At 43.1% G+C, this 26,770-nt stretch overlaps 1 protein-coding gene across 1 annotated transcript; it reads right to left on the reverse strand.

Moving 5' to 3' along the window:
• On the reverse strand, positions 1–26,176 carry CIP2A (cellular inhibitor of PP2A). Its single transcript, XM_068421986.1, has 21 exons — positions 25,973–26,176; positions 24,423–24,570; positions 23,494–23,606; positions 21,935–22,029; positions 21,211–21,307; positions 20,395–20,517; positions 20,094–20,239; positions 19,330–19,405; positions 18,153–18,380; positions 17,525–17,684; positions 16,620–16,761; positions 15,828–15,927; positions 15,142–15,260; positions 9,639–9,831; positions 7,390–7,461; positions 7,196–7,306; positions 6,263–6,459; positions 3,643–3,756; positions 2,292–2,374; positions 1,450–1,589; positions 1–481 (listed from the first exon to the last, which is right to left on the reverse strand). The coding sequence occupies exons 1-21, from the start codon at positions 26,072–26,074 to the stop codon at positions 311–313; spliced, it is 2,730 nt and encodes a 909-aa protein (XP_068278087.1). The 5' UTR covers positions 26,075–26,176; the 3' UTR covers positions 1–310.
• Between the last annotated feature and the right edge of the window lie 594 nt (positions 26,177–26,770).

Below are 26,770 nucleotides of genomic sequence, written 5' to 3' on the forward strand. Positions count from 1 at the left end.
TTTCAGTGTAACATGTTCTAATTGATAGAATCCATTTTATTTATAGTCACCAATAAAATTTGCATTCAGCTCCCAATACAGATGAGAGTAGTTCTACCAAGACCATCACAAGACCTATTTACTATACAGTAGCTCATTTTTTTTTTTAGACCAAAGCTTCCACAATTACTACTTTCTCTTCTCAACTGATAGTTAAGCTACTTTAATTTTAGATTTTTTTAAAGCCAAACAGTATGCTAGCTTCAAGTTTAAAAATCTTTACATATATTCACACATACGTATAAAATACTAAAACCTTAGCACCAGAGCTCTACAAAGTGAGGTTCACTGCTTCTGCACTTAACTTGCCACCACTTAGGCTATGAATCATTGCAATCATATTGGAGTGTTTGTTCAGTTCTTCCTTCTGGAGTTTTACAAGCTCTTCTTTTTCTTCCAAGCGTCCTTCCAGCTGGGATTTCTGAACTTCCAGAGAAGACGCCTGCAGAAACACACAAAATGTTATCATCTCCTCCATTATCAACTGAAAAACGTACACAGTACATATACAGTGAAAGCTGCATGGCCTGGTGGTAAATTTAAGCAAGTAATTATTAAACACAGTTTTAAAATTACATCCACATCCATTTCAAGCCCCACAACAGTAAATATTTACTGAGAACAAGGGAAATATTTGCTATATACTGGATAATACTGCCTGGAGAGATCAGACCTTGCTTCTGGGGGATGGAAATACAGCAACTGCTCTGCCAGACTGCACACTTTGCAGTTGCTGATCAGTTTGCATTTAAAATGAATCTCTGCCTTGTGAGTTTACAGGCAAGGACATATAGGCTGCACTGAAGTTTTGGGGATTTTGTTTCGTTTCTTAAACATTACCCAGTTAACTTGGTAGAGCCAAACCAGTCTCTGTTTTGAGAAAACACACTATTTTTCTTAGAGATAAAATTATATATCTTATTAGAGTTCCAAAGATCAAAAAGAAAATCAGATGCATTTTCATATTTACGTATTATTTATATTTGCATTTGGTATATATGTAGCATATGTACCTTAATTCAGGACATGAGAAAGGGGAGAAAGTAAGCCAACCTCCATATTACAGTAGTCAAAACTACTGACGAGGAGTGGGCTACCTTCTCTTATTTAATATTGCACTACAGGTGGTTTGGTTCTTTTTTTCCCTTCCAAACACTATGTGCTCACACACCACGCCTCATATAGCCTCATTAGAACCTGCCTAACTTCTCTTCTCTTAAATTCAAGCTCAGCTACTCAAAACTCAAAAGGTACACAATTAAAGCTGAGATAATTTGTTCTTGTCCACTACACAGACTGCTCTAGTTTCTTTATCCACTTTACCACTGAAATATTGATTTACCAACTCTATCAGTGATGTAGATATCTAAAATTCTGGTCTCTAGAATGCAGGTGCAAATAATTCCTTACCTTGATACTCAGTTCTTTCCTTGCTTGTTCCGTTTTACTCAGTTCCTTCCTAAGAATATCTATACTTTGTTCCATATCTGTTTTTTCTTTCTGCTGAGCTTTCAGTTTTTCTTCCAGAACTTTTATTTCCTGTTGTAAGGCTTAAGAAAACGAACACATTAAAAGATGGGTTGCCCAACTTAGAAAAGAGATACTGCATTGCCTGGGAAACAAGCTGGTTTTTTTTTTAGACTCAACATGGCTGCTAATAACTGAATTATTGAGTAGTGCCATCTACTGCTAAGTTTGAGTGGTTGCTTCCAGTCATTTGCAGCAGAGTTAAATTAAGCTCTTGTAAGTTGCAGTTCCTACAGACAATAATTCTAATGCACACGCTGTAAAAAGATCCTGAAGGGACATATGATACTGTGCAGAGATTCAGTGAAGTCCACATACTCTGGGAAATCACATTTACGTATCCTTTCAAAACAATAAAAATCTGTATTTGTTTCATTCAGCTGTTAAATTACATACCCCTGGCTAACTTTAAGATTTACCAGTTACTTAGTAAGATATAGCTGCTTATTTAGAGCACTTAAAATCTAGTTAATCCAGTTAGGTCTCTAGGTTCAGTGACGTTTAGCAGGTTGGACATTAGGAAGCATTTCTTCTCAGCAAGGGTCATTAGCCATTGGAAGGGGCTGCCCAGGGAGGTGGTGGAGTCACCATCTCTGGAGGGGTTTAAGAAAAGCCTGGACATGGCACTTAGTGCCCTGGTCTAGTTGCCATGGTGGTGTCAGGGCAATGGTTGGACTCGATGAGCCCAGAGGGCTCTTCAACCTCATTGATTCTGTGTGACTTACTGGCCATTTTGTCATCTCTCTCCTGTAGCTGTTGCTGCAATTCTTTCCTGTGATCTTCGCTTTCTACCAACTGTGCAGCAATCCTAAAATTGCACAGAAATAAATTTCAATGATCAAAGTGAGATATGCCACCACTTCTTTGTCCTCAGAAGCTAGAATGATTTTTGTATCATTTCCGATTGCTGTCGGGAGCTTCATATCAAACCCATGAATTTGCAGCGTGTGAGAACAGATTTTATTTCCTTTTTCCCCCCCATGCAACAGCCATTTCCCTTCTCTGACCACAGACACATGGTAGAAACTACTGAGAAGGTTCATACCTGGCGCTTAACCACCAGAAACTGCTGCCTTTGATTACAGCCACAAAGCATCCAAACCAGCATCTGCTGCCACTCTTGTTTCTCCACTCCTGTCTACCAGTTTCTAAGCTGCAGCCTCTACCAAGAGAGGGAAGGTATTTCCATGGTCTCCATTTTATTCGTGGCAGTTCAGGAGTATCTATATACTAACGGCTCCCCTGCCCTGCCTTTAAAAAGGGGCAGCTCTCACCAGAATATTTCCCCAGTTACACCGAGCTGCACATTGCACCAGTGAAAGTCAGTGTCCAAACTTATTCAGCAGCAAACTGATGCACTGGTATGAAAATATTTCCATTTGAATCAGAACTTGAAGGCAGTGATTTGGACTGCTCTGATCACTGACAAGACAAGAGCCTGGAAGGATGAAGTGAACTTTGCAAGTAAAACTAAGAATAGCGTTTTATTTCTGAACTGAATACAAGGCCTGCCTATGAACGTGTTTTAAAGATATCTTGTGCAAAATTATGAAATAAAATTTCTCACATAGGAACCCTATTCCCTTCGTTACATCGTTGAAAGGTACATCAGACCTCTGTTTCATGCCATCAAAAAAGGAAAAAATTATAATTAGTCCTCAAGGAGACACAAGTAATGCTGGTTCTGTGGTTGAGGAATGGTGTTTTGTACCACAGACAGAATACCAACCACCACTATTTCTAATATCATTTTAAATGTATTGGTTTAGCAGGGTCCTCCCCAAACGCACCCAAGAAATGGGTTGTCTTCATTGCTCTAATTCCTGCTGTCACTGAAGGCTGTGGGTGTTCCTCCCTGCCCCCAACCAACACAAGCAAACAAAATAAACCACCAAAGCCACTACTATGGATTTTCACCTAACATACACACATAACGCAACACTGAAGCATCTTTTGCTTCCTCTAACCCCACCTCTCAGATATTGCTTAAAGCATAATTGAAAAATTGAGACTAAAGTGCTGTTTAGTTTTACTGTTTATCTTTAATTTCCTTTAGAAAGACTGAACTGAACTTACCTGTCATTCTGCTGCTTGAGTGATTCATTTAGTTTCTCCTTTGCTTCCATCTGTTTATTTAGTGAATTGCATGTGATCTGTAGATCTTTATACTGCCTTTCAGTTGCTTCATACCTACAAATGAATTAGGGGGTTATGGTTGAGGAGTAGAAGTGCTTTTGAAGAGCTTTTACTTTAATAGTTCATCAAATAAAAATACTTGACATCATCTGTGCAATCATCCCACTCAAGCTAAAAGAAAGGCGTTTTGGTGGGGGTCAGTTGAGGATTTTTTGGCGGTAGCTTGTTGCTTGTTTGGGTGTTGGTTTTCTTTGGTTTGCTTTTTTTTTTAAAATGAACATATTTGGAGAAAAAAAAAAACCTGAACCTACTGAAGACCATGTTATGTGAATTTAATACAAGTTTATGAGGCAGATCTCATGCTCTAAGCAAATGTTTTCCTGCTTTCCTACACGGGAAAGTCTCTCCCCTGATGTAATTATCTAATTTTTTTTAAGGAACAGTATATTTAAAGTCTGCAGATTGTTTAGAAAACAAGTTTTTGCTTTATAAACACATTGTAAAGATCAGAAAGCCATATTATTCCTACTTTGGAGAAATTACAACTGTTAGATACTAGACTGAGGCTGTTTTATCTCACTTAAATTAGTTGAATACGTGTTCAGCGTATGGCTGCACACAATTAGAGCAAAGAGGAATTGGCTGGATGGTTGCACTCAAAGAGTTACAGTCAACAGCTCGATGTCCAAGTGGACACCAGTGACGAGTGGCGTTCCTCAGGGGGTTGGTACTGGGACCAGTCCTGTTTAACATCTTTGTTGATGACATGGACAGTGGGATTGATGCACCCTCAGCAAGTCTGGCGAAGACACCAAGCTGTGTGGTGTGGTCAACACGCTGGAGGGACGGGATGGCATCCAGAGGGACCTGGACAGGCTGGAGAGCTGGGCCTGTGCAAACTGCATGGAGTTCAACAAGGCCAAGTGCAAGGTCCTGCACGTGGGTTGGGGCAATCCCAAGCACAAACACAGGCTGGGCGGAGAATGGGTTGAGAGCAGCCCTGAGGAGAAGGACTTGGGGGTGATGGTTGATGAGAAGCTCAACGTGAGCCGGCAGTGTGCGCTTGCAGCCCAGAAGGCCAACTGTGTCCTGGGCTGCATCCCCAGCAGCGTGGCCAGCAGGGCGAGGGAGGGGATTCTGCCCCTCTGCTCTGCTCTCGTGAGACCCCCCTGCAGTGCTGCGTCCAGCTCTGGGGGCCCAACATAAGAAGGACATGGAGCTGTTGGAGCGAGTCCAGAGGAGGCCACGAAGATGATCAGAGGGCTGGAGCACCTCTGCTCTGGAGACAGGCTGAGAGAGTTGGGGTTGTTCAGCCTGGAGAAGAGAAGGCTCCAGGGAGACCTTCTAGCACCTTCCAGTGCCTGAAGGGGCTACAGGCAAGTGGGAGAGGGACTTTCTACAAGGGCGTGTAGTGATAGGATGAGGGGGAACGGTTTTAAACTGAAAGAGGGGAGATTGAGATATGAGGAAGAAATTCTTTGCTGTGAGGGTGGTGAGACCCTGGCCCAGGTTGCCCAGAGAAGCTGTGGCTGCCCCCTCCCTGGCAGGGTTCAAGGCCAGGCTGGATGGGGCTTGGAGCAACCTGGTCTGGTGGAAGGTGTCCCTGCCCATGGCAGGGGGTTGGAACTAGATGATCTTTAAGGTCCCTTCCAACCCAAACCACTCTGTGATTCTATAAAATAGGAGGCACTTCCACAGTGACCATACTAGATACTTATTCAAGAAACCCCATAATGGATAAAAGTTTTACACATTTTTCCTTCCTCAACGACTCTTATTGGCAGCAATATGCCTTCAAAATTGGCCACTATAATGCCTACTCCCATTATTAAGCAAGAAACTTGCTCTCAATTTTATCAGCTGCTTTGCCTTGCTGACACCTAGTGATGAGACCAGCTCATGTGAACTGAAAAGCCAAAGCTCTTTTAAGCCTTTATTCTTCCAAAGCATATTTTATTTTCATAAATAGTTTCTATCTCTATGTACTTTTTGTGTCTCACATCCTTTTTTAGCTTAAGATCCTAAAGAAATAATGCTTATAAATAATTTGGGACACACAAGGTGCCTCCTTCCTCCCTACCTCACTTTTACCTACTTTCAGCCAAATTTGCTACAGAAGTGATCAAAGATGCAACCTCCTACCTCATGCAGACGTACTGTATTGGCCGCTTCTCCAGATTATTCATAGCATGTCACCAAGACAGCAAGGAAGATCAAAGAGAGAAGCTGAGAGTATGGTGTAATACTAATAGAAATTGAGCGTTGTTAATTCCGTTTCTTAGAGAACAATGCTCCTTTTTATACCAAGTTAATGCTATTTCCTGAACTGGACCTTCAACGTCTACAACTTCAGCTCTCACTCCATTTAACCTATTAACTTCTTGAATGACTTAAGTTAACCTCACTGACAAGCACACAGAAGAAAGAAAAAATAATGATTTTTTCACTTAAAAAAATGAAGTAGGATGCAACGCTGCCCTTCGAATGTGCTTAGCCCAGTCAAAGGGCTTCCTCACTCTGTGAATATGAAGTATTTGCTTAGAGGTGTTCTGCACCTTACCTCTGGAGAAGATCGACAGAGGATTTTTTCAGCATTTCATGTTCTTCAGCAACTGTTTGTAGTTTCCTGTTGTGCTGAAAGAGCTGTTCAATATCAGTCTGGGCTCTTTCAGATTCCACCTGCTGAGCTTTCAGCAAATCGTTAAGTTCTTCATTCTTCCGTTCTGCATCCTTCAGCATTGCAGCAAGAGTTCTTGCCTTTGAGTGGAAAGACACCCCCACGAAAAATAAACACAATTACAAGCAATTCTGTTTCACAAGTCACTTTGTAATAAGCATATTTGAGACCACAGATCTAACAGTAAAATGCTATCAGCTACATCAAGAAAAGGATTTCTCTCACCTTATATTAACCACAAATTAATTTGTTCACTAAATTCCTTTAGCTCCCTTTATAGACAGCACGAAGGGAGAGGGAAGAAGAAAGAGGATACCTTTTAGCTATGGGTTTAGCAATCTGCAGCCCAATCTTTGTTATCACCTTTAAAGAATGGAAATGATTCTGAGTTTTCAACGCACACCTCAAACACATACCCCACGGAAGCAAGCTTTATTTGAAAGTTCATCTCTGACAAGTGATTAAAAAGCACAAATAGGAAAGTGTTCTTCATATAGCAGCAAATTCTATATAGAATTCTAGTAAATGGCTTTATTCATTTTCAAGATTACTACCATTAAATTAACACTGACAATCAATACAGTAGGTTAGTTTTGTTGACTTCCTGGAAGGGAAAGGACATTAAAGAGAAGTGTTCCAAAGAACAATCCAGAGGCAAACAGGATGTTTATGATGAGAATTAAGGCTGCCCTACCTTGCAAGCACAGCTTGCAGCTAAGCAGGAGAGAGTTTCTACACATGCAACCGCAGTTAAAGCTGCCCAGACAATGATTCCCAGCCCCACGCAGAGCCCCAGAAGGAAGCTCCTGTGCTTACCTCAGACTCAGCCTGGGCTCTCTGACAGCGGTACTGAGCCATCAGCCTGTCAGCCTGAGCCAGAGCCAGAGCCTTCGCTTCCAGAAGGACCTGCAGCCTCGTTTCTTTAGACTGTACATGGGAAGAACATTTTTCATTAACAATTTCTGAACGTACAGACAGCAACGTACCCACATACATCAGGCTCTACTCACTGCTAACGCCGACAGCTTCTGCTCATACACGTCCATCAGGTCAGACATCCTCATATCAGTGAGCGGCTCCATCTGTGGAAAGTTCTCCCATTATTGCTACTGTAAATTTGTATTGACTTAGGTAACGTGCAGCTAAAGAGCTTGGTAGTTCTGTGAACTCCACTTGCCTGCCAGCTTTTTAGGTTCTTAGTTTTATACTTGAGGCTGTCTGCTCCAACGCATCCACCTGACTCTTGTGGCAAGATGGCAGAAGACTCTCAGTGCAGCACTATGACAAGGTAACATCACCACTGTACAACAGTTCCCCTTGGTCTAATCTTTGTTGGAGAATCAGCAGTCCCCTCACAGGACACCTAAAGTGATTTGCCCTCATATTAACAGCAGAAAATGCACATGGCTACAAATCCTTGTTCATCCTCCGTGGCCTTCCCAACATGCAGATTATCAGAAACAGGCCCAGGAAAGTTGTTCTGAAAGGATACTATCCAGAGCAGAACTTACTGTGTTAACCCACTGGCTTACTAGAGGAAATTTACTGACCACATATGGCACAACAAGTCCTAAGTGTTTACTAAAATACACACCCAAATCACGTGAGAATGCTGCTTGGTGACTTCAGGATAATCTTTCTTAGGCAGTGCTACTACAACACGAGTTTTGAGCAGCTGTTCACACGTGCTGATGCAGGACCAAATGCAGGCTACCCCAGCTGTCCATCCAACAAACACCTACTGAGAAGCCACCAGCTCTGCACTAGTGTGAACCGTTCTGTAAGATTTTTTTCCACATATTAACAGCAGCCCCCACATAGCTCCAGTTCTCAACTAATTTTCCTGTCCATGAAGTAGGAAAGAAGTATTTTCTTTTCCTGCTTGCAAACTTGTCATCTCTATGAGCTTTTAGATATTACTGCTACAAGAAAAGCTTCTGCAAGTTCCCTTCACTCTCTCTGTGTAGTACTTTTAATAGCAGTACTATTAAAAGTGTTTTCTCAATTATATTTTTACACACACGAGCTTCACACACCACACGGAGCGCACACAGGGATGAAGTACACTACATTAAGTGAACGTGTGCATTGATTTTTAAAGGAAAGTTCTACTAATTAGAAGGTCTAAGAAAAGATTCACTCAACAACTCATCAACAACTTTCTCCCCTCAGATCAAAGCAGCTTTACACTCTGTCACATTACTGGAAGCTGCTGCACTAGTGCCTTTAGGGACCCGTGGCTGTTTTGACTGACATTAATATACACACAGCAGGGCACCAACACTCTCACGTGCAGCCCAAACAGGACGATCATGGGAGCAGGCAGTGGCAAAGCACTAAATAAGCCAATGAAGACTTTACTTGACCTTACTCACTATTATTCCAGCAGCTGACTGGAACTGGTAGCTTTGAGTTTCATTCTTACCAGTTACAACAGAGAGAGGAGGGCTGCAAAGCTGAGGCTGGAGGCAAACGCCACCAATACAGAGATCAAGCCGTTATCAGGGACTTTCTGTTAATTTTCCCAATTTGCATACCGTTCTTTTAAGCCAAAAAAAAAATTAGAAGCAATAATCTGTCAGTCTATAGCAGCTACAACGCAACTGACCTGCTTTGAACAGAAGAGAAAATGTAAATATATTCAGTGTCTGACAGTAGGGCTTGCCAAGGAGTTCACTGTGTGTGGTGCCCGCTTTGAGTGTCTCCTTCACAACGCATGGTGCTGCAGAGGGAAGCAACAACTTTCTTCTGAAGTTATAATAGTGACTTTTCAAGGCCACAAAAACAGAACTGCAGATGCTGAAGAGTCAGCTACAGGCACGGAAAGGAAAATGTTTGTGTGCCTCTTGAGGCACACAAGAGATGCACCACACTCTTACGAAGCAGCACACCATCTCTACCTCATCCCAGGCTATTAGGAAGGGAGGTACGAGGCTCCTTGTATCTGTCCCAGCAAGTCCAGGTGGGGTTATGACTGCATCCGACACCTGCCTCCACATCCGACAGCTGGAAGAGTGTGGGCAACCCCACCAGAGAAAGGGATCTCAGTAAGGAGCCCAGCTTCTCAGGTAGCACAGAGTCACCATTGAGTTCTGCTGAGGAGCACGTTCTAAAGAGGCAGGAATCCAAACTGAACCCAGCTGATATATAAGCTACAGCCTGACACTTGGATTTTAATCTCCATTCTCCCCAGTACAAGTGTCAAACATTTAACAAGGGCATACTAGTCCATTTAACACTGGTACACAAGTCTACTAACCTCTAGTCCAGAACGAAGCTTTTGTATTAATTCCTCAATATTTGAAGATGTGGATTCATCGCTTGAAGGACAGGATGAAAAACACCTCACCGAGGTAAGGCTGGTCACGGGTGGCTGCATTTGGGTTCTTTTTGATGCAGGCTCCGTTTCTTGTTGTCTGTACGCGTTATTTGCTGCAATGCTTTCACCAAGCCTGTACAAACATAAAGGCCATGAATGAAACAACCTGCTACAAATATTGTTGCAAAGACTGAAGAGGAGAAGTTCTCACTGACTGGAAAAGGGGAAACATAACCCCATCTTCAAGAAGGGGAAAAAGGCAGACCCAGGGAACTACAGGCCAGTCAGTCTCACCTCAGTGCCTGGCAAGATCATGGAGCAGATCCTCCTGGAAACTATACTGAGGCACACAGAAATCAAGGAGGTGATTGGTGATGTCCAACATGGCTTCACTAAGGGCAAATCACGCCTGACAAATTTGGTGGCCTTCTACGAAGGGGTTACAGCGTTGGTGGATAGGGGAAGAGCAACTGATGTCATCTACCTGGACTTGTGCAAAGCATTTGACACTGTCCTGCATGACTTCCTTGTCTCTAAATTGGAGAGACATGGACTTGATGGATGGACCACTCGGTGGATAAGGAATTGGCTGGATGGTCGCACTCAAAGAGTTACGGCCAACAGCTCGATGTCCAAGTGGACACCAGCGACGAGTGGCGTTCCTCAGGGGTCAGTATTGGAACTGGTCCTGTTTAACATCTTTGTTGGCAACATGGACAGTGGGATTGATGCGCCCTCAGCAAGTTTGGGATGACACCAAGCTGTGTGATGTGGTCGACACGCTGGAGGGACGGGATGGCATCCAGAGGGACTTTGACAGGCTGGAGAGCTGGGCCTGTGTGAACCGCATGGAGTTCAACAAGGCCAAGTGCAAGGTCCTGCACGTGGGTCGGGGCAATCCCAAGCACAAACACAGGCTGGGTGGAGAATGGATTGAGAGCAGCCCTGAGGAGAAGGACTTGGGGTGATGGTTGATGAGAAGCTCAACGTGAGCTGGCAGTGCGTGCTTGCAGCCCAGAAGGCCAACCTTATCCTGGGCTGCATCCCCAGCAGCGTGGCCAGCAGGGCGAGGGAGGGGATTCTGCCCCTCTGCTCCGCTCTGGTGAGACCCCACCTGGAGTACTGTGTCCAGCTCTGGGGCCCCAACATAAGAAGGACACGGAGCTGTTGGAGCGAGTCCAGAGGAGGCCACGAAGATGATCAGAGGGCTGGAGCCCCTCTGCTCTGGAGACAGGCTGAGAGAGTTGGGGCTGTTCAGCCCGGAGAAGAGAAGGCTCCAGGGAGACCTCATAGCAGCCTTCCAGTGCCTGAAGGGGCTACAGGAAAGCTGGAGAGGGACTTTCTACAAGGGCATGTAGTGATAGGATGAGGGGGAACAGTTTTAAACTGAAAGAGGGGAGATTGAGATGAGATATTAGTTAGAAATTCTTTCCTGTGAGGGTGGTGAGACCCTGGCCCAGGCTGCCCAGAGAAGCTGTGGCTGCCCCCTCCCTGGCAGTGTTCAAGGCCAGGTTGGATGGGGCTGGGAGCAACCTGGTCTGGTGGAAGGTGTCCCTGCCTGTGGCAGGGGGGTTGGAACTAGATGAACTTTAAGGTCCCTTCCAACCCAAACCATTCTATGATTAGATGATAACAATTTCATAATATAATTAACTCCTCTTTCATTGAAAACAGACTACTGGAAACAGTCACATCTGCATTATCACACAACAGTAAGATGTAGTGTCAGACACGTGCCCAAACTGCCCAGAGATATGGAAAGCAGAAAACACTGAAAGCCTGTCATGGGTAGCCTTCAGAAATAAAGGCAGCATCTCGCCAGAAAGGGCCTGGTGTCCAGCTCTTCTTGAGCAAAACAGATCAGATCATGTGTCTCTTATGAGCTTGAGAAACAGATTATTTCACAGTCATTATACAAGCAGTGGCCTAGTTAAGTTACTTGGCTATTTCATTGCACAACCCCAGGCATATGGGACTGTACAGATTCTTCATTCTTGCAGCCAGAACATGTTAGTAGCCATTATAAAAATGTCTCCTATATCCACAAAATCATGTGTTCAGAGAATAGCTGAGGTTCAAAGGGACCTCTAAAGACCATCTAGTTCAACTCTCCTGCTCTAAGCAGGTTGCCCAAGATGTCCAGTAGTTTTGACTGTCTCAAAGTATGAAGGCTCCACAACTTCTCTGGGCAGCCTTTTCCAGTGTTTGACTCCCCTTACAGTAGAAGTTTTTTTTCCCCTTCATATTTAGATAAATTAAAGTTTTTTTCTTATATTTCAACTTTGTGTCTACCTCTTGTCCTGTCAATGGAAAGGCTCTGGCTCAACCATCTTTGTTTCTTTCCATCAGACATTTATACACATTGATAACCTCTCCCAATCATCATGACTGTTCAAAGATAATCTGGGGTGGCCTTGCAAGGACATCACCCAACTCCCTAAACACTCATGGATGCATCCTGTCAGGTCTCATGGACTTCTGTATATGTCCAGTTGGTTTAAGTGTTCCATAACCTGACCCTCTGCAACCCAGGTTAAGCCTTCCTCTAGATCTTCCCACAGCTCTCAGGGACCCAGGACTCCCAAAGGCAAATCACACCAGTGAAGATCAAGGTGAACAAGGCATTGAGTACATCAACCTTTTCCACGTCCTTTGTCATCAGGTCCCCTGCTCCATTCAGCAGAAAGGCACACATTTTTCATAGTTTGTCTTTTGCTGCTGATGTACTGGTAGAAGTCTTTCTTGTTGCCCTTCACATCTGTCACCAGGTTCAACTCCAGGTGAGCTCTGGCCATCCCTGTATACTTGGACACTTTCTCTATATTCCTCCCAGGTCTCTGTCTCTGCTTCCGCCTCTTGTACAGTTCCTTTTTATACTTGAATTTTGTCAGGAGCTCCTTGCAGGTCTCCTGTCACGTTTGTTTGATCTTCTGCTCATTGGGACGCGATGGACTATTAAGGCCTTAAAGAAAATGATCTTTTGGGGAGGAGGGGTGAAGGAGATGGTGCAGGAGGGGAAAAAGAAAAAAAATAAGCAACCAACCAGCTCTCCTGGACCCCTCTTGTCCTCAGGGCTGCATCCCATTGGATTTTTCCAAGCAGATCATGAAAAAGAGGCCAAGATCTACTCTCCTGAAGTCCGGGGTTATGATCCTACTTTTTGCCCTGTTCCCTCCTCTCAGGAACTTGAGCATCACCATCTCATGGTCACTGCAACCAAGATGTCTCTGACCTTCACATCCCCAAACAGTTCTTCCTTGTTTGGTAGTAATCAGGTCCAGCAGAATGTCTCCTGTCATCAGCTCCTCAATCCTCTGTGTTAGGAAGTGGTCATCAATATGCTCCAGAAACCTCCTGGATTGCTTGTGCCCTACTGTGTTACTCTCCAGCAGATATCAAGGCGGTTAAAGTCTCCTACAAGGACCACAGACTGTGAATGGGAGGCTTCTTCCAGTTGTCTAAAGGCTTCATCTACTACTTCTTTCTGATACGGCAGCCTGCAGACACCCACTACAACACTGCCCGTTTTGGTCGCTCTCCTAATCCTAACTCAAACTCTCAGCTGGTTTCTCTGTCCCAAAGCAGAAGTTCCACGCATTCCCTCTGCTCTCTCATAAGAAGGGCACCTCTCCTTCCTCACCTTTCTGGCCCATCCTTCCTAAAGATCCTGTATCCATCCATTGCAGCACTCCAGTCACGTGAGCCATCCCACCACAGGTCTGTGATTCCACGGCCCTGTAACCCCACGCAGACTCCCAGTTTCTCCTGTTTGTTACCAATGCTGTGTGCATTATTTCACAAGCATTTCAGAGAGGCACCCCACCTTGCTGATTTCCCAGGAAGAACATGAGGGCTTTTCCCCTACAGCACTGTCCTGCAGGCAACCTCTTATTTAAGTGCATATTGGAGTGACCCAGCTTTACCCCTGTTGTGTTGATTGTAAGGTTCCTCCTGTTCACATAAACCCAAACCCTTTGTTCTCCAACCCAGTCTACAACTTCCTCACTTGACTGTTGGTCATCTTTTCCCCTCCCTTGTCAATTTTAGCTTAAAGGTCCCCTCATCAGGTTGGCCAGTCCTTGATCCTCAGTCTCATGGCCATGGAAACCAAACCAAAACTGTTCCTGACACTGGCTGCACAACCAATTGTTGACCTACAGAATCTGTCCACTCCTCCTCAAGCCCTTGAGCCCTCTCCCTGGCAAAATCAAGGGGAACATCACCTGTGCCCCCATGGCTTCCAACCATCACCATCACAGGAGTCTCCACTTCCCAACCCAATATGCATAGACTCTGTCTGCCCCTGCTTTGGTACATCTCAGGCACTTGAAGCTGCAAGGTCTTGCAGAAGGATCTGGTCAATCTCTTCCTCCTCATCTCCGATACTCACAGGCTGCTGACCTCCTGCAGCTCCTTTACCTGACACCACAGACCCTCAGCAACTGCACACCTCCTGCAGGCTAAACGACCACCTCCTACTGCCCCAGCCTTAGTAAGAGATCCCAAACAGTCCCTGCAGCCAGACACCTCCAGAGATGCGTACTCCTTCTGAAACTCTCTTTGGGTTGGTGCTTCAGCTTTCAAAATTTATGTTGCACCCGTTTTGATGGTTTCACAGACATTCCTCTACTTAACACCTCCGTCCCGTAGTTCTCTCCTGAAGTCTACAGCTAACTAGATATCTTGATATTATTGATATATGGTAATCAGAAAACCAGCACTGATGTTTTCAGGATGAACACAGTTTTACCCTCTTATTACTGTGTTCTTATCACTAGCCTGTTTTTGGGTTATGATAGAAAAGAGTATGGTTCCCTAGGGTGTGAGGAGGTTTTTCTGCTTGTTTAGTTTTGTTTGTTTTTTTAAAGTTCTTGTGCATGCCACTAACTTCAGAAGCTTTCTCAAAAACAACCAAAAAAAATACAATGAGGCAAATTACCATGATTCAGTCAGGTCATCTTCCTTTACAGTAGTAATTCAGTCACTCTTTCAAGATAAGATAGTTATATTACAAAGCTTTCACTTGAGAAAAGCAGCTCAAATGCCAAAAAGGCACCAGATCTGGAAGCCCTTTCAAACAATTCCCATTTTTGTTTTTAAAAAGCTCTGCTAACAAAAAGGGAAGAATTTCAGATTGGTTTGAGAGGTTGCAAAGACTGTGATACAATGTAAGATCGGGTTTTCCTGTTTTGTTATATCTGCAGAAATAAGGACTCCATCAAACAGAGTTTCTCAATAGTTAATTGAACCCCATCAGCATCTGAACTACTTCCTCTGGCCTCCAAGATCTACTGTCTCTTAACTGCAGGTAAAGAAGAAACAAGACAATTTTTCTAAAGTTTCTGTCCCTGATAAACTGAAAGTAATATTCCAAGGAACATGACTATCACTAAGCCCCACAAAAAGGTCAAATCCTACCAAACTACCACAAAAATAAACTTACACCGTGGCAGGAAAACCTGGTAGTGGTGCAGCCTCTAACAGTATTCCAAGTCCCCCTTGGACTCGCTCTCTGTGGTGTGATGTTAAAGCAAACGTCAAAGGCGTGATCAAGCGTTGATCCTAAAAAAGAAGTGTTTTTAAAAATAGTTTGTACTTTGGAGTATTTAAAAATGTGTTTTCCCATTAAAGCCAACACAACAGGTAAAGAGACTACTTAATTCCTTCACAGCACGAAGGGTTTGACTATCTGGATTACTTTTCCACCTACCAAGTAAATGATTAAAGTACCATCTGACTGATAGTCACCAGAAGCTACTCTGGCTACACAAAGTCACAAATTAGAGGCATCTATTTAATAGTAACCAACCCCACAAGTAACTATATGGTTGTGGTAACTCTTTTCTAGTTTGCTACCTTTAAACTGCAGTCCTAATGCAGTCTGAAAAGGATAATTCTTACCAGGCAGCTGAAGCACAATTTCACATGATTGGAATAAAAACAAACTGCTCTTATTTTAGAGGAATGAACAATGAAACAACCTTAAAGAATCATGCCCAGGTGATTATATTTTCCTAGAAGTTTTACTACTTCAGAGATAAGCGTGCAGAACATTCAGAGCTAAAACTATTGCAGTGCAATTGCACTGTCCTTCACAGATATGCTTCGTGAGACATTTGAAAATCATACCTGTAGAATTTTGTAGAAGCTGACCTCCATACCAGGTACATCCTGCTTCAGTCTGCTCATAAGATCAAGTGTTTTCAAAATAATATCAGCAGCCAGTTTGCTTTTAAACATACAAATAGAAAGGCAACGTGGGAGGGAAGAAAAAAAAAGGCAGAGTGAGATTTGTCAAATCAGCACTGATAAATAAATTCAGACAATTTAAAAAAAATGAATACGTACCTTCACAAAGAAATTAAACATGTCTAGCAGGGCAACAATGCCAATACCAAGAGAGATCACCAGGTTCCTTGGACATGCTGCTGAGCTTCTCCAGCATGCCAAGGATGGCAACAGTGAAGACCAAAAAACCACTTTCTAGTTGAAAGCGAGGAGGGTTTAATCGTAGGTCCTATTATATTCCATTGTTTTTTGTCCATATAACTCTTAGTTATACCAACATCAAGGTTAATGGCATAAAATCAAAATGAAAAATTAGGTGCCATGAGCAGTTCTGGTAAGCTTCAACTTGGATAAGCTTGAACTCTGCAGGAGGTTTAAAGTCCTTGTTCCACACATGTGGATCTCCAGCTTATGGCAAAAATATATGACTGTTTAAGCTAGGTTTTGCTTATTGAACTGACCAGCACCGTTGCTTTCTATTGCCACAAAAATAATAAGTTTGATTTAAAAACAGTATTGATTTCCATGCATTTAAATGGCACTTTCAACTACAGCATGCCTTCCATTGGAACAACATCACAGCTGTCATACAAGTCTTGCTAAATTAGATTTGAGATAAATTTGTGTGCTCACCACATTTGAGAGTCCACTGCTTTTGTCCCCAAACCAGTATCAATCCCACTGTAAGTGAACTGGTGTTCTATTAGAGCCATGCACTGGCTGGCAGTCAGCACCTTTGAGGCGTACATCTTCAGTGTGTCATCTCTACAGAGCAGTAGACTGAGTTAAGAATAAACTTAATATACCTGTGCTTAGGTATTGGCACCAAAAGGCAACATTTTCTCATAATAAAGGAAACAAAAGTTAGTGTATCAAAGCACAAGAGCCTCTTACATAAACCATTTAAGTCATGTTTAACTCACAAGCCAAGTAAGCTTCACTTTTCAATTAAACACACACTTACTTGGAAACAGACAGCTAAGGGAAGTCATAATAAAATGAGTGGCATAAAGAAAGGTCATGAACAATCAGTCCCTAATACAAGAACTAGTTCTCTACGAGTGAATCAGCACAGACTTTTTCCCAAAACTCAGCTTAGATGCAGTCCTCATGACACTGTAGACACTAAGGACTCCAAGAGGAGTGTAAACTGTATTATTCCACATTAATTTTTCTCAATTCAGTGATCTAAATTTATATATTTGGCTGGGAGCTGCATGTGACTTAACTAGGTGAAAATACTACACTGATCAAGACCTACACAACACACACATCTTCATTTCTGACCTGCAAAGTGCTTCTGTACTGTTGAAGAGCCACCACATTTTATCCTGCACCACTGCACTACATAATAATTTCACAGCAACGAAAAAGGCACTTAAGGTCTTTCAAGATGACAGTCCTAAGTAAAATTAGGGCAGTTATTGTCATTAAAAGCTACTAAAGTGACCCAAGATGGACATTTCTTCTAACATCATAGAGGAGATCTTGGTGGAGGAATGATAAATTAACTGCCAACAGACACATAAAAAGGATATTTGTCAGGACATTAATAGCCTTGACCATTCTTTCACCCTTTTTCTTCACTAATAGCTCATCCACAATCTGTTCTGGCATCTGAAGATGATCAAGAAGGACAGGCAGCAAAAGATCCACAAAGTGTTCAGCTGAGGCACTGTTCCCAGTACTAATAACATCCTGGAATAAACACATTTTATTTTATGTTAATATTTAAAACCACAGCACAAGGAAGCCAAGCCTACTCTCCTCCTTCCTCCACTAGCCTGTCTTCTGGCTTTCCCAGCCTCTTGCTATTTCCAGTTTAAGACTGCTGACCAGTACCACACTGGAGGAGGAAGTTTAACAAAGAGCAAACAGCAGAAACATCCTCACTTCTACAAGTCCTAGAAAGCAATTCTTTGATGGCTTTGTATCCACCTCATGACTTCATGAAGTGCTGCACGCTTAACTTTCAGTGCAGATGTATTTCTAAAATACAGCATGTCTTTAAAAGAAAAGTTGGTTTACAAAGTGTGGAATTCTAGAACAGGAAGAGTTTTATTTCAGGTATACTTTTGCATGCTGTTTTTTGAGGAAAATGCTAAAAATCAATTAAAAACCTGGCTGCTAAGAAGCTTTTTTAAACTCAGTCATCACTCTTGGTACCTCAAAAATCTCTTTGAACAGTTGCAGTGCTAGAACTGAACAGTCTTCAGAGCCTTCCAACGGCTGGTTTGACAAGTGCACCAATGCAACAGATGGTTCAAAAGTCTTGGGGCGAGTCACAGATCTCTTATTGCCAGAGCCTGGCAAGCCAGACGGTTCCAGTATCGCCTGCCGCAGGGTGTGCCGCAGTTCTGTCACAGAGCAGAAGGCAAGCAGCAGCTCTAAGACCTGTGGGAAGGGAATAAGAGTTCAAATGCTTTTAAATCAAATATTACACAGAAATTGCAACTCTCATAGCACAAGTCTAAAAGATAAGTTTTATGCAGCTCCTTTTAGCACCTTAAAGTTTTCTGAAGAATAGTTTTCTTTCCTTAAAGGCAAGTCAGCAGCAGAAATACAGCTCATTAGGCTGGTGAAGGCTTGTGACAGTATTCAGTGTATTGCTTTCCCTTCTGTTTTAAAAACCATGACTGCTGGCCAGCAATCTAATAAGCAGCAGAAATAAATATACAATCAGAATGAAGCAAGCTACGGAAGGGAAAATATTCTGAGACACGAATGGATGCCCATGTGCACCTCAGAGACAAAGAGGAAAGCACCCTGGGAAGCTCCTGGTCAGTATGTCTTTCTAAATAAAACCAATAAACAACAACAGAAAAGTCACAAGACACAAACAGTAGCATTTATCATTTACTATTATGCAAAACACATTCATAAAAAAAGCTTGAGATCAGTTTCACAGATGTATTTAGCCCAAATATTTTCACAACATTTCATATTTTAGCCTTTAGAAACAGACAGACAATGTTTCATTTGTTTAAGGTGGCAGCGAGACAAAATTGAATGCAACAATTAATTGCTTAACTGAACATGGAATCAATTTGTTCAACTAATATGAAAGAACTCATTCCTAGAGCCTTTGAAATGAGCATTATGGTTCCCTAATAACCAGTTCAAAGTCTGAGTGGTATTAATTCAAGTTTTAGCCAATGAAGTGGGGTACACACTGCATTTCTGGTAGATCCCATAATTTCTTACTTTTCTCACTGACGAGTCCTGAAGTCACTGTATTTCATTGTCAACCCTCATACACGAGGAACCTACTTATGACTACCAAAGTGGAACTAAATTAGGAGCTGTACCCTCTTAGGCTTAAACTGAAAAAAAGAATAAATACCTTAGATGATGAATCAGGATCCCTTCCATGAAGAAGATCTAACACTTGACCAAGGCATGAGGTAAAGTGCTCATATCTGCAGCATACATAGTGGAGAAAAAAGTTAAAAAGCAAAAAAAAGGAATTTCAACAATTTTTTATACAAAGTGATGAATGCAAGTGCCCTATTCTCCTCCTTACCCCCCAATCCTTGAAGTACAGTGATAATTTTGATCATGCAATTTCTATTTAACACAGACTAAGCTGTAAAAACATTCTAAGGAGGAAAGCAAATTCCTTAAAATAAACCAAGGTTTTCCAGCTATTTCTACTGCTAGATTTAGATTCAAACTCAGCAACTAAATCTGCTCGCTGAATTTGCAGGACGACTAGTCAAGAACTATTCTGTAATGCCCTCCTGTAAAATTATTACAACTTCAACCATATTAACCCACTTCAAGATAATATAAACCTGTAAATAATAGCTATTCATCAAGTTTTCTGACCACCAATACTGTCCAAAGACGTACTGAATACAACTATTAAATATTCCGTGAGTGACAGTGAAAAAACAGATTTTGATTCACACTTGTGTGTGAAACTACTAACACAAGAATCCTTTAGTTTCAGGTACAGCAGTTACAATCAACTAGTAATGTTCAAAAAGCCTCTAGGGAGCTTTTTCCACGGTTTGGTTCAGAATACAAACAGCACACAGCAAAGGAGCTGAACAAGAGCTCAGGAAAAATAGCCTGTAGGATATTTTTTAGGAAGTGAAGCCATACCTGGTAAGATAATCTGCTACTTTGGGGTTCTTCAGAAGATCCATGAGTAGATCAACAGAATATTTCCTTGTTAGAGTACCATCTCCATTGACAACAATATTGAATATTAACTGGAATGTCTGATGGATATTTCGAGCATGAAAGAGCTGAAAGGAAGAAGAAAGTTAGGTGTGGGCACACGCTGACTTTGCTGGGTCTCTTGCTTATTAAAAGTAGGTGGCATTAGAATTTTATTTTGCCAGTGTGACTATTAGTTTTATCTACAACTTATGAATACAACAGACTTCCAAGTATCACTTACTTTTTCTCCTACTTCTTCATTTAAAGTAAGGCTTGATAATACTGAAAGTGCAAACACAACCATAGTCAAACTACTATGGGCCAGGAAGCTTATTAAGGTACGATAGAAACTCTTCACGTTATTCTAAAGCAAAAAGGAGAAACATAGGCATTATACATTTTATTCTGTTCTATAAAACCACCAAACTTACAGATTGTACATGTTTATAAATAAGCCATCATGAATAACAACACAAAAATATATCAGAATGATAGCTGTTCTCTAGGAAATCTATTTTAGCGTTCTACTGCGCAATACTGGTGGTGTCGTCAATGACTAAATTCTCTGTTGAACTTGTATAAGAAAAAAGTGGGGGAAAAAAAGGAAGACATTTTAGGATTCAAGGGCCCCAATCTGACATCAAGATCAGTGGTATTATATCAATCCATCTTTTAAAAGGCAGAGCTCTTTCTTGGACAAGGTTAATGCAGCTTACCAAAAAACCAACCCCAGTCTTCACGTTAAGAACATTTTGTTTTTCTAAGAAAGAATGCTCAAATTTTAAATTCATCCTTCATTTGCAGAAACTGAATGTGTAACACAAGCTAGTGCAACAACACAGAAAGGTAGAGAAGGAAAGAGAACACCCAACTTCTTATTCTACTGGTTATTTCCTCCAATATGGGAGAAACAACCGGCAGCTCTGGAGAACAAGCAGGTCAGGGTTATCACTGCTGCAAAAAAGTGCCTAAGAAATACTAAGGTGATTCCCCAGAGTCAATCCACTCTCTTTTGCCCTCAAGCCAGAGAATCATGCCACAAAAACAAAACTCTTACCAAAGATTTTATCTGAGTTTGAATAGGTAAGTTGTGACGACAGAGATTGGCCAGGAGTCCTAAACATGGTATCGTTAACTCATCTTCAGCGCACTGACTTAAAAGAAAAGCCCAGAAATTTAAACAAAGATGTTTCTATTAAAGCATCCAGAATTTAGTCATAAAAATTTGTGGGTTGGGGGCAGGGTGATTGGGGGACTTCTGCGTTTGTTTGGGGTTTTGCTTGTTTGGTTTTTTTTTTTAATTAGACACCATTCCACTAAACAGATCAAAATTCAGATTGCAATCCCCACAGTGTGGGCAGTTTTTAACTGAGCACATCTGTAAAAAACAGAGTATCAGGGATCAGTACCATCAAAGGTCCTGTATTGCAGGTGCTTTTAATAGTCATTAGTTCTCTTACGAGGACACTTGCACCAAATTCGCATTAATCTAACACAAGTCTGTTCCTAATGACAAGGATGAATTTTCTCCTGGCTGTTCTCTTCGTTAGCTGCCTGCTCCCAGGGGTGGGCTAAGAGGCCAATTAATATTCAATCACCGAAAGCCCCCCAATCACTGCATTTGACAATCTGTAACAACATGGTTTTCAAAGAAAAATCTGTCAGCTTCAGAGCAAAAATGCCACAACTCTGGCACACAGGTTAGTGCAACATGCTGACAGCCTTCAGAAGGTTCAGGAACTTCGATATTTCCCATAAAAGACAACTGAGTGCACACTTACAGACGATGCATCAGAAATGAGATTAATTCATCGATGTTGGCACCGGCGCAAAAGACTGGGACGTTGTAGGTTAGCCTCTGCAGCAGCTGAATACTCTGAGGAAATAAAAAGCTGTTCACACGTCTTTCCTATAGCATCTCACTGGGGAACGTTACAAGTAACAAAAGGTGAAACTGAAAAGCCAAATAAGAGACATCACAACTGAATTAATTGTCAGACTCTGGAATGCTAACAACAATTACACGAGCTGTAATTGAGTAACATCCTACCACACTGGTGTACTTATTAAAAGCCCAAACAGATGAATAAGGTTTTATTTTGACAAGAGGAGTTACATTTTTAGCCCATCCGAGTCTCCCCTTTGCCTCGTCAGCAGGTTCTCCATTCTGTCAGTGAGAAAGGGGCTTTGTCCTATTGAAAGATCTAGAAGTTTCACCAAAATCCAAACAGCGCTTTGCAGCCTCTTGCAGAAAGTATGTTTGTAGGAAAGTAGGTTTGCTGTAAAGACTGCCCACAGATCTAATGGTAGTAAAGTCCTTCACACATCACTCCTTTGGCCCATAACCGAGTTACTGTGAAGTTTATATACTCAAACGTGACAAAAACCACAGCACAGGAGAGCAGCTGAAACAAAATCTCACCATATAAACATCTGATATAAGAACTTAAAGGCCTTATAATTGGATCTACTTGGTGACAACGAAATCTTTCCCACTGACTGGCAAGTCACCTGGATCTCTAAGTGTCCTGGTTCTCCCAGTGATACCAGATGGTTTAGTAAGAGTAGGCCCTAAAAGGCCTGCTCCGTGCAACCTTCACACACAACAAACTTTATTCCTCATTTTGGTGACACTAGCGCTTTGAGAAATGGACAAGCTGTGAGAGGAGAGTTCTTCACTGGATGCTCGACTCATTCTCCACAGATCAAGGGCAACGGAGCTGCTAGCAAATTCAGTGTTTGTTTTCCCTCTTCAGAAGATGTGACCACAGGCAGCCAGCAAGTACTTGCTGAAAGCTCAGAGCCACGTATGAGAAAGCCTGTTCACAGTTAAAAAAAAAAATAAAGACAATTTTGCCCAACTCTGCTGTTCCATGCACAGAAAGGACAGGTTAAAATTGGTGAAGTCAGACAGTGAGATATCATGTGTTCACAAAAAAAAAATAAATAATAAAAAAAAATTAATAACATCTGTGCTTGGCTCCTTCAGGAGAAATAACTGAATACCTCAACTGGAAAATAACCTTCCAAGCTCTCAAGCAATGATCTCTTGAAATAATTTCAAAACCAGGGTTTTTTTTTTTTGTTTGGTTGTTGTTTTTGTGGTCTTTTAAAATTAGAGCAGGTGAGAAACACAAGCAAGATTAAAGAGAGAATACAAAGAACGATGCAGCGTTAAATTCCTGTCACATTAGCCTCACACAGCAAATATAATACACTGCTGAGATCAACTTTCCATCAATACATTATTTCAGATGGAGTTTTTAATTATTACATGCACACAGTATAATGTATACTATGTAACAGTAGCCAAACATTATTAAGCATTAGTTCCTGTTACCTGCAATAAGACTGGGTCGCTGAGATCAGTAGAGCTTCGACGAACCACTCCTGCCAGCACGCTGGTCAGATTGTAGGTATCCTGAAGAGCTTCTCTAGTCTCGTTGTCTAAAGCTAGAATTTAAGAATTATTAACAAAAAACCCTATCTAATAAGCCCAGCAACAAGTATATTTTTACAGTAACAACTGTTTCAAAAAACTAAAAGGAAGCTCAAAGAGGCTAAAAAAATCCAAGAATCAGAGAAGATAAACAAGGGGTCATCACAGAGGACTCAAATCTTGAATAACTACTCATACACGATGAGAAACTAAGCAGTGAAGGGATAATTCTTCCCTGTATATGTAACCTACATATGTAAGTTATGGTGAGCACAGAGCTCCCAGACAATGAAGTCCCTCTTCTGTGAAATGGAAAACAAAAATATGCACCTCAAAGAGGCAGTAGAACCTATTTCTTAATTGGGCAACTTGATGCACACAGGCCCACGCCATTGGAAAGCCCAAACTGCTGCCCAGCAAACACTCCAACGGGAGAGGTAAACCGAGGTGAGGACAGCTGTTGATGTAACGTGGCTTCTCCCCAGCTCTGCAGCCCCTACGCAGGTTTCCTCACTTCATTAAAAAAGGAAGTCTTTTCCAGATCCAAAAATCAAAGACAAGAGAATAATTCCTCACCCTACCCAGTGAGGAAACAAATTGTGACAAGCATGATCATTGTCACTGCACAGTGACGACTTCAAATCTGCTTCTCATAGTGATTCAACATCTTCTCTGGCCTTATACATACAGCCAGGCGGCCCAGCCAAGCAAAACACTTCATCTTTCACACCTTACACTTCTTCCAAGAAGGTCATCACCCACGCCACAGTCAGCACCAGTCTCGTCCTCCCTCTCCCAGACCACATAAAAAGTTCAGGTGCAAACCTTACCTAGCTGCGATAGCAAAGTAACCACAGACGAGCTTAGAGATGGGCTTATATTAGCGTCCTCGAGGAGCTCTACTAGGCAACTGAGACATTCACTTGGGAGAATCTGGTTTGAAGCGAATAATCGTGTAAGCTTCAGTCCAGAGAGAACCTGGGGATGAAGGGAGAAAAGCCACCTTAACTACTCAACAGCAACAAAGTATGTAACATACAAGTCAAAGCACAGAGTTGTATTAAATAGATTTTGCCCTATTTGACAAATTGAGAACGTAAGTGCCACTCTGACAGGACATTTGTATTCGCATTTGCTGGAAAAAAGAAAAAGCTTTGAAAAAAATCTGGTTTTCATTCCTGTGGATGTATTCTCTTTCCTCTTGGAAAGTATCGAGTTTATATTGTGATCTTTTATAACATATTTGGACTTCTTTGTCTGCTTGCTGAGAGCATTCATAGTAACAGCATTCTTCTACTCTCACAGCTGTAGCAGAGCAACACTTTGTATTTCTTCGCACAGTGAGCAGAATTAATACCAGGTTACGCTTCCTACATACATTTTAGCACAAATAAAAGACGGGGTTTATTTGTTTTGAAAGAACAACCAAACAGATCGCTCAACACAAACATTTCTCAAGCAGCCTCCAGCTCCGCCCAGCAGCCTGCTTTCTAAAGACGGGGACAGGAACCCGAAGGTGAAGGGTAATGAGTAACAGGCAGTGCTGCTTTGGGAGCACTCGGTGCTCAGGGTGAAAAATGGAGCCCAAGTTCAGGGCAGCCTGGATCAGATGCTGAAAATGACACACCTACACCTCAATACAGATAAACACGAGTCGTACTTGCGTACTAGAGCAACATAACGTTGGTTTTGCATATCCCCTACGTACCTCTTTACAATGGATACAGAGGAGAAAGCCAAGCTGCATACTAACTCTTATACTAATGTTTTAACAATTAAAAAATAAATTTGTATTAGAAAAAAGTACCTTGCAGATCTCTCAGCACACCAAGTGTGCCCCCCGCACGGGCGGTACCCAAGGCTCTACCTGGAGGTCAGGCTCATGGCCAGCCCTACTCCTTAGCACCAAACACCCTCGGTTACGTGTTGCATGAAATTGGCAAACTGCAGCTCATCATTCAAACTCTGCTTTCAAGTTGTGAAAATAAATGATCCCTGTGGGCCAGAATTTAAGGGATATGGGGAAAAAAACCACAAGTCCCTCGTAAGGCACGTCCTGTGCTTAGCCCATGTGCATAGGGACATGCTGCAGGCATCTGTGGATACACACAAACACCACAGAACACGGTAATAAAGGACACAGCGATAGTCCGGGGATGTGGCTAAAAGATGAAACATTTCTTCTGCCCCACAGCCTCCCGCGGCCACCAGCCCCCCTGGCAATCGGTCACCGGGAGGGTTTCCCCGCCTCCGGCCGCCGAGGCACAGGGGAGGCCCCGGAAAGAGCCGCCCGTGCCGCCAAGCCCGAGGGGACAGCACAGCCACCCTCGCGTTCCCGGCCGGGCGCCCCCCTCCCACCGCGGCCCGGCGCCGCTCTCACCTCCAGGCCGCGCTGCAGGAGCGCCGCGTTGGGCGGTGTCTTGGCGGCCCGGTACTGCGCGGCTGCCAGGAGCAGCGACTTCATGCAGCCCAAGGCGTCCATGGCGCCGCGGCTGCCGCTTCAGAGGCGCCACACGCCAACAGCGCTCGCATCTCCCGCCGCCGCCGCGTACAGGGCAGCGGCCGCGGAAGGGGAGCGGCCGCCTCCCCCGCGGGGCGCGGCGGGAGACGCCGCCGCCGCCATCTTGCTTGAGGGAGGGCGGGAGACGCCGCCGCCGCCATCTTGCTTGAGGGAGGGCGGGAGGCGCCGCCGCCGCCATCTTGCTTGAGGGAGGAGGGAGGCGGAGGAGTCGCTGCCGGGGTGCGGCGGCGGTGGAAGGGCTGCTGCTTTAACCGCCGAGGGGGAAGGAGGGGGAATCCAGCCCTCTGGAAGGCAGCCTCAGGCTTGGAGCTGGCACAGGTTTCCACCTGCGCCCGCAGCCCCGCTTTCCCCCGCTGCTGGTGACTGCTGCCTTTCATTTCGGCGTCGGCCTTTCCTGTCCCTTTGGGGTGGGCAAGGGTTGGTTTCTTTCTCTCCAATAGCACCATTTTTCATGGACAAGTACTTGAATCACAGAATCAACCAGGCTGGAAGAGCCCTCTGGGATCATCGAGTCCAACCGTTGCCCTGACACCACCCTGTCAACTAGACCAGGGCACTAAGTGCCATGTCCAGGCTTTTCTTAAACACCTCCAGAGATGGTGACTCCACCACCTCCCTGGGCAGCCCATTCCCATGTCTAATAACCCTTTCTGTAAA

The sequence above is a fragment of the Nyctibius grandis genome, chromosome 2 (genome assembly GCF_013368605.1).
Source record: "Nyctibius grandis isolate bNycGra1 chromosome 2, bNycGra1.pri, whole genome shotgun sequence".
In the NCBI taxonomy this organism is placed as follows: Eukaryota; Metazoa; Chordata; class Aves; order Nyctibiiformes; family Nyctibiidae; genus Nyctibius; species Nyctibius grandis.